Source organism: Erythranthe guttata, chromosome 14, assembly GCF_056151865.1.
Source record: "Erythranthe guttata isolate IM_541 chromosome 14, IM_541, whole genome shotgun sequence".
NCBI lineage: Eukaryota > Viridiplantae > Streptophyta > Magnoliopsida > Lamiales > Phrymaceae > Erythranthe > Erythranthe guttata.
Genome location: NC_142546.1, coordinates 6,878,528 through 6,894,676, shown reverse-complemented (window position 1 = coordinate 6,894,676; position 16,149 = coordinate 6,878,528). Strand labels below are relative to the sequence as shown.

Here is a 16,149-nt window from a genome sequence, read left to right as displayed (position 1 = left end):
TAAAAAAAAATTTATACAACAAAAACAAAATACACATTACAACTAATATTTTTTTAGGAATATTCATATTCAACTACAAAATGCACAACAATAAAGACGTGATAAAAATGTTTGACCATTAAATTAATTTTAGAGGTCGGAAAATATATTTTAAATAGTTTATGGGTTTAAAAGTGTATAATACACTCGAATTATTTTTAGGTCGCCGGTATTCGGAATTTTAAGATTTCTAAGAGGAAGACCTTACTAAAATTACGCAAACATACAAAAAGAAAGACTTGAATTTACTAATATTGCCATTATCAAAACATATTCTCAGTAATAACTGCAGTAAGGGTATAACAGTCTTTTAATAATTCACTTTGGCGAAAAATTAGATTTGGTTTTCCCCTAAGCAGTTTGTGGGATTCTAAACAACTGCGGCCTTATTTTTACGAACATAAATATGTTGAAACTGTTTGCAAAAAATTCCCCGAAAAATTGTAAAAGCGAATATTTAATGACCTGAACAAATATTCACCAACTTCAGTTTTCATTCTATATATAACAATTAGTATCATATCAATCATGTAAAAAGGAAACCTTACAAATCTCTCTCTCGAACAAACTCGATTGCAGTTAACCCTGATACTACACACCATTCCATATCATCTGTATCGATAGTTTTCGTCCGTCTAACAAGTTATATATATCTCGATTTTTAGCAGATAATCAATCGACGGCAAGAACTGCAAGTTTAAAGTCTTGCAACCGAGTAGTATAATAGGGACACCGATGAGAATGGTGGTGTTATGTAATTAAAAACTATTTATCCATTTTCTTAATTAATTTCCTGACCTTTTCGACTCAAGAACATATTCAAGTGCCTCGATTTTCCAAGCAAGCTTTGTCTGTCTTCATCAACCCTGCTCGCATTTCTATCAATCAAGAGAGAGGGAGAGAGCGCTCCGGCCACCGTCAATATGGTATTTGACCAAAATATTGCACTGCACGATTACCCAAATGAGATCACAATTCAGAACATTGTGTTTGTGAAAATTGAATATCGCACTTCGAGTGGTTTTCGAAATTAAATAGTTATAAGTTGATATTCTGGAATCCAAATTGAAGTTCGAACCCGAAGGAGAAAGGTATCAGAAGTAGAAGATATTGAAGTGTTTACCATATACAGCAAAACTAAGAGCCGGGACTGGACTTTTGGACCCACACTCGTTTCTGCAAATGTAAAACAAAATAATTAACAAAAAAGATACCATTTAACAGAAGGATAATGAAAATTGCAGATTCTAAATGGGAAGCGTACCTCATGGGAACTATAACCAGAACCACCTCCTCGCTTCGAGAATTTCGCATCCACAACTGAAGAGCCATCTGTATCTTTCATGTTATAAGCTGAACCACGACGCCCCCCGTGCCTATAAGAACCTATAGTAACTCATACACCATCAGTACGCTAAGGCCTCGTTTGGTTGCCAAGATAGGACTAGTCAATGATAAGATTAAATAATCTAACGAAAACCCAATTTTGTTTTATTGGACCCCGGAAGGTCCAACAAAAAAACTCCCTAAAAGACATGATAAGGCGGGATAACATAATATTTCCTGGTCGACCTGGGAAATTATTGGGTTTACCAAACATCAAACAAAGTCCAATTATTTAGTTAATCATGGCTAATCTCCCTAACCAAACAAGGCCTAAGTTCGCAGGTTAATCACATCTCTCGTCCCTGTATAAAATACATAAGCAAAACTTCTCACCATTGTCAGCAGAAGAATGGCTGCCACGACCGCTTCCAATGTGCCTTTGATCACCACCACGGACAGACAGCATCTCGATTTTTAAGTCTGCATGAGTTCCGATAAAGTCATACGATTAATATAAAACTTGGATTTGAGCATTAGCCAATAAAATTAATAATTTCCACGAAGAGGTGAGGAATATGAAACTAATTATTTTTAGAAAAGTAACGCAATCTATTATCCTATCGAAAACCAAAATAAGTTATTGTCAATTGACCTTCTGCAGAATCCAACGTTTGTGAGTTCTGGGAAGCAGATGATGATAACGAGTCATCACTTGCATGTGATCCATCTGAACGCCGAAGAGGAGTCCACACACCACGATCAGGCTTCTTTGTTCGCCTTTCCTGCTTTTCCGAAATGACTACTTTGTCCTCAAGAAAACCTTCTCTTTCTTTCTGAAATGACTGCACACTTGGGGGTCGAGGAGGTCTTTTGTCCCTGTCTTGATTTGAACTCTGGATTCGCAGTTCTTGAGACCCGACTGGTGGCTGATTTTGACGAGTATCTTTGTTGAGAAGAATGGTCCTTATTATCCTTCCACCAGTTTCACGTCTCTGATTCTGTCTGAAAGGAGCTGAACTATGTAGATTTTTGGCAGGACTTGCAGCATTCTGCTGCAGTGATGAAGCACCAGAAACCTATAGAATTGGGAAAAACAGAAATCAAGTTTTTCTTTTCCCCCCTTTTCACTCACTATAACCTAGAAATTTAACAGCTCAGTAACAGAAATCATAACTATAGCATATTCAAATGGATTTTGTCTCATATTAGTAACAATTTATTCGGTTGTGCATGAGACAATGCAGGAGTCTATAGATACTCAGGATCCTTCGAAGTTGTGCAGAATCAGCAACCGTCGAATGAGCAATCTTTGCCCCAATGGAGATGATTTTCAAGTTTCTGCTGAACTTTACTAGGGTATAGCTGAACTTAAGAAAAGGTATCTAAGCAAATTCTGCTATATTGTCCAGTAGAGGCTATGTATGCAGTACTTCCTATTATTTGATAGGCCCAGCATATGCTTCACACAAAATGCCAGCTACTTGTTTCTCTCTTATCTGACAAAGTGTTCTACTAACAGTATGCAAGTTCTTAACAGTAATCGACTTAGTTCAACCGAGTATGCTTACAGGGTTCTCCTCAAAGGACAATATACTGTTTTTATGAAACACAGAGTTCAATTCTTATCCACAGGTTACACAAGTTTCCTCTAATCATACACGCCTTCTCAACCAAAGGGCGTCACATTTTTGCTAATTTAGTCAACCATGCAGTTTGAAAAGCTAGTAAGATCTCAAAGAGGAACTTGAGGTGACTATATCATTCTTAAAGGTGGATAATCTGTAGATAAAAAACCTCAAATGTGAGTTACCTCTATAGCTAGACAAATTCAGAAGCAGAAATATTTGTCTGACATGTTAAAGCAAAAGTGTTGAACAAGGGAAAATAACCAATTATCTAGTAATATATGGATGGCCACTAAACTCATTATTCTTCTTGCCAAACAAAGAGGAATTCAAATTGCCTTAGAGATGGAAATGATTTATTTTCTCAAGTTAAAAAACTGATTCAAGTAAAAATAGCTCCCATCGTGTGCTCCAAGGATGACTGGAATAGGTGAAATGTCCCTTAGAAATGTTGCAAACAGATAGACATCCAATTACGTTGCGATGAACAGCTGCGGATCAAACAGAAACTTAACAGTTGAAGCTGCTTAAAGTCGCACATTAAATGTCAAGTTTGATGTACTATTTAATAGAGTCCAGAGATGAGCTCACCTGAGTGGTTGATGATTGCAATTTCTAAAGCTTCAACATGCAACATTTACGGAATTGAATACATATAGAGTTACTAACATACTTATGATAGCAACAGAGCTATAATCAGCTTACATTAGAAATTTCTTTTTCATTTCCTTTCAGGAGCAGGATTTTCTTCTTCCCAATCCCAGTGGATCCCAGGTCTCCTACAACAAATCAAATAGCATAAAAGACTTGAGAGTTAAGAAATAAAGAACCACAACAGCAACATTCTTAAAGAGGGAAATCAACCATTCTCAATCTGACGAACTTAGGTAACTGACAAAAGGATAGCTTGGTGTCCTTACAGCTTAAACCTAAATTAGTTTTTTGGCCAAATCAAAAATATGCATGAGCTTGGAAAGACAGCTAGACATTTCTAAAAACCAACTCGAAATAGGTGAAGATGCAAATAAAAAATCTATGACTTGAATTTCTAGGTCCTAAGAATCTGAGATACATATACAAGTACATAGTATCACGAAAAGATAAATCAGCTAGTTGATTTACAACAAAACAATGTAAAAAACAAATTGTCCGGTTTTGCGTCCAATTCAACAGGTTCTCAGCACCTTATTGCATTAAATTCACGCTTCATTGATCTTTTCCCCATTTCCTAATTACTTCTATACATAATCTGTCTGCCCTTGATTATTTAGTTCTCTACTTCACATAATCCCTCAAAATAGAAAAAAACAAACTGCAACAAAAAGCATGTAACCAAGAATATCAGAGTCCAATGGCCACAATTCCATAACGATGTTTATGAGATTTTCTTGCAAAGAGCTACAAGGAATCACTGAGAGTTCATCAAGATAATGCAGTACTCCCAATACATTAGCCACAACATTCTCTTAAAAACTACATACCGAACAACTGTTGCTTGAAATTAAGAAATCTAGTTGTACAGTATACAATTGCAGACACTTATGAAGAGCTACAAATAAGAATGGTGTGGGAAACATTTAAATTATCTCCGATTAAAATAAGTTCCTACATTTAACCTTACCACTTTCCCCTTCCAACGGATCAGTTCCAGAGACAGCTGCTAAATTGGCAGACTTGTCCATGAGCTGTTGATCATCTTGTTTAGGAACCAATAAATATGGCGTCTTATCCTTGCTACCTACACCTTTGGAGCCGTCTCTTATAACATACTGCGCAAAGTACAGTTAAGAGACAAATGAATTTATGAAAATGATCAATCTAGTAAAGCATTGAAACTCACTTATTATTCTGAATTCTCTCAGTACATGCAGACACATATGTAACAAACTCAAACATATGAAACAAGATATTAGAAAAAGCTGGTCAATTTATTTAGGAAATATCAAGTTCATTAAACAGTTCCACAAACAAGTCACACCCAACAATTTAGATGCAACAAGTGGATAGGAGAAATCAGAAACAGCCCAATACAGTGAACTAAATTGTTTAAAGTAGACAACAATAAATCTAGTCACTAAAACTGACAGATCAATCAGCATTAAGCTTCAGTTCATTGTTGACCATTGTTTTAAAGCATATAAGATACACTCAACACAAACATCAGCAGTAGATGCTGGACAACAGCAATTCTATAACAAGATATAAATGCTATTGTTCAGCAATCATATAGAGTAAAGGGTTCAGCAGGGAAATAAAAAAAAATAAAGGCACATCAAGCAGTACAAACGTCATTGATTGCATCTTCTTCATGAGTGAAATAAGAAGTCATTTCAAAAGGTTGATTTATCTTCCCTACACATCCCATGTCTTGGCATTCCCTCAAGTTCTTCTATAACTAGCAAGTGCCAAATGCCATTTTTTCTTATTAAATGAATGAATACGTGGCAAATTTTGAGACATGAAATAGATGCACGCAGCTTGAAGAAGTTGGAGATTCAAAAAAAAATATTGAAAAACCATTAACCATAGTGGTAGAAGTCCGCCTCTTTCCTGAGCCTCTTTTGGAAGAACCTGAGATAGGACTCCTAGATGATATTCCAGTGACTCCTCTTGTTGACTTTCCATTCAATACGGTTCTCTGTAAAAATTTACAAAGAAAATAGGGGACTGTGTTAGAACTTACTCAAAGAGTTCCACAACAGGAGAAAAAGGAATTAGGTGGTCCCACTACCATCCAGGAATAAATTAGAAGTAACAGACATACAATTGATAATGTCGTCATCAAAAGCTCACCACAGAGATAGATAATATGTGTGGTTGTGACCCCCGACCTAGAAGAAAACTAGATCTCCAGCTATAAATTCAAAATATGACAAGAACTAAAATGATTTGTGACCCATATTTTCTGGTGATATAATGGATAAGAACACCAACAAATATCTCAGCCGAACTGCCGGTTTCCCACATTTTGTTGGCGACTTTAAGAAGTTATAATCCAAGAAGATAGCTTTTGCAGAAGAAATGGATTTATGATCAAAAGAACCACCAGAAAATGGGAACTTTCATTGATAAAACCATAACTACAAGCATAGAGCTTTACAACATGTTATTTTTATTCCTTCATAATCATCCCCATTTCATCTCAATAACTAAAATCCCTTACCTAGAAAAAGGTCAATACCAATCATGAACCTATCATAAAGCCTGGAATCACCAGAGACTCCTTGCAGTTATAGTTGGTACCGAAAATCACAATGACAATAATTCACCTTTTTGTCTACTATAATATAGAAAATGATCTTATAACCTTGGGCAACCTTATTTCGGAAAGGTTAACAGACTTAATTGCCAACTGAGCAAGCAAAAAAGAATACAATAATTTGAAGGATCCTACCAAGAAACATTCTTATATAGAAATAATACATTTATTTTCAAATAACAGTTCAGCTTCTCAGACATATCTTAAGTGGAAAATTATAAGGGCCAGTTTAAGTAAGCAAAATGATAGGATTTCCTACCCGAGCTCCACCTTTTGCAGCTCTTTGCTGACGAACATATTCCATTAAAGGAGTAACTACTGGAGGAACCTTTGGAGCACCTAAAAGAAAATGAGAACTCATTTCAGCTAAAAAAATGAAAATGCTACTCATACATACATCTGTATTTCCATTGTATAACTTCATTAAATCAATTGATATCTTAGATACTAAGTAGGCACGAGTGTAAAAATATTCAAGACTGACCTACTCGTGCAGCTTCTTTTCTCTCCAACTGTATCTCTGCACTGGGCAGATTCTCCACGGGCTTTGCAAGTAATTCAAGGAACTCCAGATATTCAGGATCTGGACTTGTAACAAATGAACAAGAACTGAAGTTAGTATGTGATAGCATCTAAGCCATTTGCAATCAGCAAACGAGAAAATGAAAAATTCACCTTTCAATATAGTCCCTTCGCGACCATCTTTCTTAGACCATTGTTTTGGAATACGCTGTGAAGGAGCATACTCAACAATTGCTTTAAATTGAGCCCCTGGAAATAAAGTAGAAGCAAGTATCCAGACAATTAAAAAAAACTAATCATAGAATATCTTACATGTGATAGGAAGTTACAAATAAAACCGAGCTTGCTTCATCAAACCAGGTAGCATGAAAAACTAGCCATCTTTGCAAATGATGTAAGGATAGTAAAAGCCCAAAAGCCCAGATAAGCAAAATATACAATGCTTTAGGCATAAGGATATAACCAAGTCACCTTGCCAATTGTTTCAATTAAGCTCATGGACGTTACCTTTCTCATTGACGAAGACATGGCCATTAAAAAACTCAGCAAACTCGATTACATCTTCTGGCCTATTAAAGTTGATGTAAGCTCTAGAATGCGTTAAATGCTTCTGGCTGCAAAGATGAACATAAAGTTTCAGAGTGTGAATAACCTTGAAATTTCATATACTTCAGTTGAGCAAAAAAAATAATGTGGGGGAAGAAATATGGAATAAAGATTAACATTCAGACTAATAAGCACTTTCGAATATATATTAATTTTAAAAAAAGAACCAAATCAACAATAATGTGAAAGTACTTATGGCTGAAGACCCCAATATTTTAATTAAACGGTGCTTAATATTCTAAAATCAGGAAACATTTCCATGTCTGAAATAGGAAAATGAAAAAGAAAAAAAAGTATGTTCTTATGTCATAAACATCAATACATCATCCATCACCTTCCTTGCACCTTTTATGGCATATTTACGAACTCTAATCAAATGGCACTACAAATGAGAAAGGGGATTCACAAACGCGTATACGAAAATATGGCATATTTACAAACTCTAGTAAAATGGCACTAGAAAATGAGAAAGGGGATTCACAAATGTGTACGAAAAGATAACAGAAGAAACTCTTGAGCATGTTGGACTCAATCACATAAAACGTCCAGTGATTGTTAAAAAAGAAATATGAAGAAGCAAGACATTGATGCAACACGTGTCCACCAAACCGAAAGATAAGCGGGTGCCAAAAATGGCAGCAAGCGTAAAAAAACAGCTATGAGTTCTCCACCCAACTCTTTTTGTCCTCATATCCCAGCTGTCATACATTCACTGCTTGCCGCTACGCATTTATTCATACATCCCATATTTTCCAATAAATTATATGCCACGTAGAATACTTAAACATACATAAAAGTATCCATACTCTTCTACAATCTCCAAACAAATAATAGGGATTTCATTTCCAGTGGTCCCACAGGATCCAACTGGCACGCTAAACCCACTCATACACGTGTGCAACAATATCACAACGGATAACCTCATAGTTGCAGCGTTATTCTGATACCAAACGCACAGTTTATGCCATCGTGATAAAGTGCGAGATAAAGACAAACTTCTTTCATTAGCTCCGAAGATTTTGTGAGATCTAACAAATGAAAAATCAGTGACAAAACCAACTGACAGTGTCATGATCTTAGTTGACTGACAATCCAAACCACCAAACTGAGAAACATAAATCTACCTGATCATAGTATTAAGAACCATGATCGCTTGCCGGCATTAAAGAAACAAATACATGTATGAAACTTGCATGCCTGCCCCAAACCTATCCCCTTAAATCCTTAACTTCCTAAAACTAAAGAAACATCACCCAATCAATCAAATGCACAACATAGAACCTTGCCAGGAAACACAACCAAAAATATATATATATAACCAAAACTAAGAATAAGCTTTCACACTAACATACACATTTTGCACGAATAATTTGACAAGAGAAAAATAAAATCTTGAAATAAATAAACAAAAACGAAAAACTTCAGTAACATCCAAGGTGAATAAGAAAAAAAAAAAAAAAAAAAAGGGAAGAAGATAAAACCACACCTGGGATTTCCAGGGCGAAAGGCGATGCAATGGTAGCGCCCGGAAAACCGAGAATCAACATGCTCGACCAGGTTTGACTGAGAAATTGTTGGGGGCAAGTGCCGCAGCACCACCTTCGTTCGATCTAACGGGCCCTTCATGCCAAACAAAAAACCCTAACACCGATTCTACAGTTAACAGCTATGAAAAATACTCTTCAATTAACTTCAGTTCCAGCCGAAATACCCTCTCGAATGCCCGGGAATTACATCTTCCGAACGCGGTTTGCAGCATCCAGCCGTGATTATGTTTCTCGAATAGCCCTAATTCCGGAATTCGGGTTTCCAATTGGCCATGCAGAAAAGGGTAGAGAGAGAAAAAAAAAAGTCGGAAGAGGAAATTTAGAGAGAGAATTTATGAATTGGGGAGAGAGTGACGAAATGGGATTTTGTGCGCCTGTGTAAGCAAACATACTGTGATACACAATATATATATATTTTTTATTATTTTTTTTAGAGAAAAAAAGGAAAAATAAATAAGCCAAGTCTCATAAATGGTCCCTCGTCTTCATATTTAGTTCCACTTTACTCCCTAATATCTCAATTGTCTCCTTTTCATCCTTCATTTCTATAATCAATCTCATTATCACTCCTTGGTGTATGTATAAGACTGTTAACTTTAACCGAATCTTTTTAAAACGAATGAATATTCCATTTTTAGAATTATTTTTTATAAATTATGAGTTTTTTCGATAAATAATAAAGTTGTAATTTAAAAATAATATTTGCAACTATTAAAACATTAAATGGATCATTAAATTTTAATTTAATGCTCGTTTTATTATATTGATACTCACTGACTCCAACCGCAAGCATTAAATGGATTATCAAAATTTAAATATAAACGTAAATATATTTAAATCTGACATGTGCCAATTCATGATAGGTTTTTTAGGTACTTAATATTTTGATACTTCTTTTTTCATGATGCATTTTTGCATCTCCGAAAGTTGAATATCAAAATAACTACCAATTTAATTCCTCCACTAGAGATGAAATTTTAAGTTTTGGAGCATAGAATAGAAGTTATACCATTTAATTTCTCATTTAATTTCTCCATTGGAGTTGCTCTAAAATTACTATTTTTACGAAATAATATTAATTTATATTAATATAAAACGAATCATTTATTTTGTAAATATATGAGTTGAATTAGAAACGTATTTAAATAATTATAATATGTCATTTAAATATATTCTCTATCAAAAATTTAGTTATATACTTTATCATCTTATGTTAATATTAAAAAAACTAATTCAATTATATATCTTTTTCTAGTTATTATTAATTTACTTAAAGTTTATTAAAAATAATTATAAGAATATAATATTCTATCAAATAAATAAAAGATTATGTTAAAGTTAACTAAAGTATACAACAAAGAACTATATTGAGATAGATTATAGAATTGAAGGGTGATAACGAGACAATTGGAACATGAAGGACTAAATTGAAACTAATTACTAAGATGAGGGACTATTAGTGAATAAATAAAATAGATGGGAGCGCGTGTGTTCAATGACGTGTTTCCTCATTTTTTTCCCATTTCACAGATTTAGTACACAATTAAGACGACTATTACGAAAATCTCAATAAAAAGTTTGTTTGAACAAAAAAACCCAGCTTCAATTTATTAAATAATATTTTTACGCCCATCAAAAAAATCTATTTCACAGATTTAGTACCCAAAATTACATATTTTGCCCCCAAGGCCTAATTGGGCTTAATTGATGCCTTAAAAGTTAAATCCATGACACTAATCCCAAGTATTAGTAATCCATCTTTTTTGCAATTTAATTTCAAATAATATTATTAAGATTCTATGCAAAAAAATTTATTTGAGTTGACTTGAGTATTCAAAAAAATCATAATGGTTACCTAACTAATTTCAAATAGATTACCAAGATTCAATGCCAAATTATGCAATTGTTTAATTTTAGTTGACTCCATCGTCACCACGTAATAATATTTTTTTCATTATTTTTATTTATTATTCATATTATAAAATATCAAAATCTTATGTGAAAAATATTTAGATAATTATTTATGGTTTTTTTCTTAAAGATTAATATGTTTTTGACCTAATTTTGAAGTCATTTTCATTTACCCAAAGTGTCAATAGTATACCCTAATTTTTTTTTTCTTGATATATCATCCATATTTCATCAATACTATAATAAAAAAAATATATTATATTGTCAAATTGGAGAAATTGCAGCTTAAATTGTGCATTATAACAACTTGTCAAATTATTTGGCTAACTAATAATAATTAATATTCAATAAAATTTGACCTCCTTATAATAATGGGTTTTAAATAAAAAAAAGATATGTAACAACAATTATTAATATTGCTTGAATTAATTTAATGAAAAAATCAAATACTAATTCTTGAAAATGCAACAAAAAGTGGACCGAAATGATTATTTATACTATACTTCTTTTTTTATTCAGTCAACCCTAAAAAGTTAAGTAAATCAAAATAAAAACACAATTAAAAAAAAATTGCGAAAATATTAGTAATACAGAATTTTTTTTAATTAATATTATAATTTTCTTTAAAGTTACATAAATAATAATAATAATAATAATAATAATAATAATAATAATAATAATAATAATAATAATAATAATAATAATAATAATAATAAACCTAATTTTCTTTATTATATAATATGAGAGATCACCATCATATCTAAACTCCTCACACACACACACACGCACAAAAGTGCAACAAATCCAATGATTTTTGCACACAAAAACACACACACACCACACACACACACTCACACACACACACAGTATAAAGCAAAGAATCCACCACACCTCTGTTAAGTAGGGGTTTCTTTCTTCAGCAGTCATTTTCCATCTTCTCCCACAGCAATTATAGAGTTCCCCATAAGAGGGGGAATCAAAGGTCGAATCTTTATTCCACATTCGCCTTTCTGTATCATATATATATATATATATATATATATATATATATATATATATATATATATATATATATATATATATATGTATATCTGTATTTCTGTATATCATATCGCTATCTTCTTGTGTATCTATTTATTCATCTATTTGGGTAGCTTGATTCTTGATTCTTGAACTATGTAAAAAAATAAAGGGTTCTCTTTGTATGTTTTCATTTTGGTTGACCATTTTGTTTAATGGGTAGTAGGATTTGTGTTTTCTTGAATAACAGATTGATTATATATATATATATATATATGGTGGTTTTTTTTGCAGGTTTGTAGAAATTGAATTTGTTGGGTGTAATGGAGAACAGAATCCCGGCCGGGAGTTACTTTCAGTACGCTCCAACAAACCTCCATAGTCCAATTCAGAGGTCTTCGTCTCTCACAGATCGCGAAAGGCAAGGATTTTATCGGCCCTTCTTTTAATCGTTTTTCGTTTGTTTTGTCGAATGTGATTTGCTGTCGTCTTTGAATTTGGTTCGAGTTTGTCTGTGTGAGTGTTTTTAGAATAAAAATCGTCTTTGAATTTGGTTCGAGTTTGTCAGTGTGAGTGTTTTTAGAATAAAAAATGGTTCGCATTATCGCATATGAGGTGTTTGATCTAATGACTGACTGGAGTGTCGCATCTTCGTGGAGTTTTGTTGTTTCAAGCAATCCCGTTCGGCTGATTCGTAGATGATTTTGTATTGAAAGGTTTTATTGTTATATTTTGTGAGTGGTGGATGATGATTCTTGGTTACGATGTGAATCGCTACACCGGTTCCGTTTTTAACTTTTGCATCGAGATGCAGCTTTGGATGACGAAACAATTCATTTCTAAAGCTTTCTTGCTCCCTTCTTTATTTTCTTGTTCTACGAGGTTTTTGTTATGTCTAGTGACGGACGAGTTGAACTAAATTAGAAATGGTTCGATATTACGCGAAACGGTAAATTTTTCGATAATTATGAATATTTTTTCCATGCTGGCAGATATTTGGCTGATCTATTGGCAGAGAGACAAACGCTAGGACTGTTTATGCAGATTCTTCCAGTTTGCAGCAGACTTTTGAATCAAGGTTATATATATAATGTATATATCTATATATGTATATTCGTATTGATCAATTATCTCTCGATCGACATAGTTTATTGTCCAACACTTTTCAGTCAACTTAGTTGCTTGAATTGATCCCAAACAGGAGATTCTGAAGATGCCTTTTAGGGTTGATTTGAGAAGCTACGATTAAAAAAATAGTCGGATATTACCATGAAAAGAATTGCCAAATATATTTAATCGAAGATCGAAGATCTCGTTTCACAACATGGAAAACGTGAATTGTGTATTTTGGATATAACGACGATGTAGTTCGGATTGGACTAAAAATATCGTAGGCTCCAAAGAACATAAGTCATCGATATCTTTTTTACTTTCGAGCTTACGTATATTTCGTAATTGGCAGGCTAATCGTAGAATTTAGGGAAAAAAGAATCGATATATTAAAACTTGGAATCGGAACCGATAATCTTGCGGAAAAAAAGGATTTGTAACAGAGCTGAACTATGGTTATTATTAGTTTTTCGTTCTTCTATTTCGAAAGCATCTTACCATAGATGAGAATCTGAATTCAGTTCTATATGAAGGTTACACAAATTTTAATTTTATTGTAAAATTTACCGTTTCGAGTTCATGCAGTCTATATAACAATATATTTGTAGTAAATTATAATTAATGCCTATATATCACATATAGTTAGTTACTATTATTGGCCACAGAGAAATACACGTGACGATGAACGTTGAAAATAGGCTTTCTTTATAGTAAGTACAAAGAAATCCTAATTATTACACTAGTTTAAGATTATGTAGCTACCGTGTCCTTTTGAGAATCGAATCACGTCATTTGTTAAGCAAACGAGTTACATCTTCAAAGTTATGTTTAATGATTATTTAGCTATTTCAACACATTATTTATAGATAGCTGCATTGGAATTATATATTTATTGAATTTCGTAATTTTTTTCTACTTTTGCAGAAATCATGAGAGTATCGGGAATGCTTTCGAATCAGATTGCGGAACTTGAAAGAATAGGGCACGATAATCCTTACAGGTCAATGGGCCCACAGCCCAACGGAAGGCAGATGAATATGATGACATGGAATCCGATGCAAACTGAGGTAATAATTTTTTTTTTTTTTAACACGTCTTATCTACATCTATACATGATAATTTTCTCTTTTTTGATATCTATTATTCGTGTTTTCTGTTGTTTCATTACTCATTAAGCATTATTCGTATACGTTCGACTTTATCTACTCCTCAGAATCATGCAAAAGTCGCTACAATTTGCATACCTCGATAATTTTTATCTATTTCAAGAAAGTGCATCACTTAGCTAAAAAATGAAGGCTTTATTGAACTTTTTTTCTTCGTTTCGGATTTTTAAATTGAAGGTCAAAGCTACGTCGGGTTTTGCTCGATTATACTTTTAAACTGTAAACGAAATATATTAGAATTTTTTTTTTGGATTTTTTTTTATTCAAATGTTATGCGACTTTTATTAGGAAGATAAGCTCATCCAGAAAATGGCTCCATTTCAACAATCGTCTTTAAACTGGAATGTAGTCCCGGGTACACCTACTACCACTCCAGTTGTCAAAAGGGTACTCCGATTAGATGTTCCTGTCGAAAAATACCCAAATGTAAGTTTAATATATTTTTTATTTTTTATTTTTTCTAATTATTATTGAAGTGAGTTATTATATTTTTAAGAGAGCGATCGATACTATTGTACTGACTCAAAAGACGATGCAGTTTAACTTTGTTGGCAGAATTCTAGGACCACGTGGGAATTCTTTGAAAAGGGTCGAAGCAATGACGGATTGTCGAATATATATACGGGGTCAAGGATCCGTGAAAGATTCCCTTAAGGTATTGACTTTATTATTATTTTATTTTTTTACTTACTTTCAATTCCATAATGTTAATTGTTAAAAAGTTTATATTTACGATAATTATGTACGCATTGCAATAATCAAGGTTGGAGATGTACTTGGTAACATCTCCCTTTCCGTACTCGTATGAATTTTACATTTTTTCACGCACTCGACATTTATTAAATCGTCCCATGAAACAAACTTGTCCATGCAAAATGTATTTATATGCTGCGTATAAGAATATTATAGACAATCCCAAATTTTTGGATACTCACTTACTCATGTTAGACACTTTTTGGAGCATTTTCGTAATTTTCGAAAAAACAGAAACACGTTTTTATTTACACGTTTCCCGACATTCTCGTGTTCTACTTAAATTGGTAAAGAATCCATTCAAATTTGAATAAAATTATTAAGTTGGGACTTATACGTTGCCTTTTTTTTTGTTTTTTATAATTTTAATTTTTTGAATTTTATAGGAAGAGACTCTAAAAGATAAACCGGGATACGAGCACTTAAACGAGCCACTCCACATCTTGGTTGAAGCCGAGTTTCCGGAAGATGTAATGGACGCCCGTTTGGAACACGCAATCGCAATACTCGAAAACCTCCTAAAACCCGTGGTAAGCAATAATTCATCACCATAAACTTTGAAAACAAAAAACCCTAAATCACCCGCATGTAACTCTAACATTCCCCCTCCCTCACAGGACGAATCAATGGACGTTTACAAGAAGCAACAGCTGAGAGAGTTGGCTATGATAAACGGGACTTTCAGAGAAGAAAGCCCGAGCATGAGCCCTAGCATGAGCCCTAGTATGTCACCTTTCAATAGCACCGCTATGAAACGAGCTAAAACGGGCCGGTAGTTCTGTGGGCCCCACGTTGACTTTCTTGATTTTTTTTTTTCTTCGTGAGATTTTGACCGTCCGGATTCTGTGGACCCCACATTGCGATTTTGACCGTTCCAAATGTGCTGGCGAATTTGCTGACTCTGTTTGTGGATATGCCTTTTTTTGACCGCGATGATTGCAGTCGAGTTAACTCGTATCTTACTACTTTCTTATATATATATATTTTTTGATGTAATACTTACGTTGACTTGAAGAATCGGAGTTTATTTTTTCGGTAGCTACTTATAGTTGCAATAATGTTTTTGTGCGAACTTCTCTACTTACAGAGGCTGTTACTATGTGTTATAGCTGAATTTTTGGCTCTAAGTAATTCCAGCAGACATTATCAGGAAATTACATTTTGACTCTATATATTTTTGCTTAATTATTATTATTATTATTATTATTATTATTATTATTATTATTATTATTTTTTTTTTTTTTTTTTTTTTTTTAATGTGGATG

General features: G+C 33.4%; 2 protein-coding genes across 2 annotated transcripts; one reads left to right on the top strand and one right to left on the bottom strand.

The window, feature by feature from the left end:
* Window positions 1–480: 480 nt before the first annotated feature.
* LOC105962554 (regulator of nonsense transcripts UPF3) lies at window positions 481–9,326 on the bottom strand. Its single transcript, XM_012986867.2, has 13 exons — window positions 8,864–9,326; window positions 7,279–7,385; window positions 6,925–7,020; window positions 6,734–6,832; window positions 6,509–6,588; window positions 5,515–5,628; window positions 4,612–4,759; window positions 3,696–3,769; window positions 2,018–2,441; window positions 1,759–1,845; window positions 1,304–1,425; window positions 1,163–1,215; window positions 481–986 (listed from the first exon to the last, which is right to left on the bottom strand). The coding sequence occupies exons 1-12, from the start codon at window positions 9,001–9,003 to the stop codon at window positions 1,177–1,179; spliced, it is 1,530 nt and encodes a 509-aa protein (XP_012842321.2). The 5' UTR covers window positions 9,004–9,326; the 3' UTR covers window positions 481–986; window positions 1,163–1,176.
* Window positions 9,327–11,604: 2,278 nt separating this feature from the next.
* LOC105962535 (RNA-binding KH domain-containing protein) lies at window positions 11,605–16,075 on the top strand. The gene is made up of 8 exons (XM_088814559.1): window positions 11,605–11,817; window positions 12,150–12,276; window positions 12,848–12,933; window positions 13,890–14,032; window positions 14,420–14,557; window positions 14,670–14,786; window positions 15,271–15,414; window positions 15,502–16,075. The coding sequence occupies exons 2-8, from the start codon at window positions 12,179–12,181 to the stop codon at window positions 15,658–15,660; spliced, it is 885 nt and encodes a 294-aa protein (XP_088670685.1). The 5' UTR covers window positions 11,605–11,817; window positions 12,150–12,178; the 3' UTR covers window positions 15,661–16,075.
* The last annotated feature ends 74 nt before the right edge of the window (window positions 16,076–16,149 follow it).

Excerpts from the sequence above, each read along its gene's own strand:
- LOC105962535 (XM_088814559.1), top strand. The coding sequence starts at position 12,179 with ATGGAGAACAGAATCCCGGCCGGGAGTTACTTTCAGTACGCTCCAACA. Across the intron at positions 14,033-14,419 it reads GGAATCCGATGCAAACTGAG|GAAGATAAGCTCATCCAGAA; the intron begins GTAATAATTTTT and ends GACTTTTATTAG. Across the intron at positions 14,787-15,270 it reads CCGTGAAAGATTCCCTTAAG|GAAGAGACTCTAAAAGATAA; the intron begins GTATTGACTTTA and ends TGAATTTTATAG.
- LOC105962554 (XM_012986867.2), bottom strand. The coding sequence starts at position 9,003 with ATGAAGGGCCCGTTAGATCGAACGAAGGTGGTGCTGCGGCACTTGCCC. Across the intron at positions 6,589-6,733 it reads AAAAGAAGCTGCACGAGTAG|GTGCTCCAAAGGTTCCTCCA; the intron begins GTCAGTCTTGAA and ends ATTTTCTTTTAG. Across the intron at positions 5,629-6,508 it reads CTGCAAAAGGTGGAGCTCGG|AGAACCGTATTGAATGGAAA; the intron begins GTAGGAAATCCT and ends AAATTTTTACAG.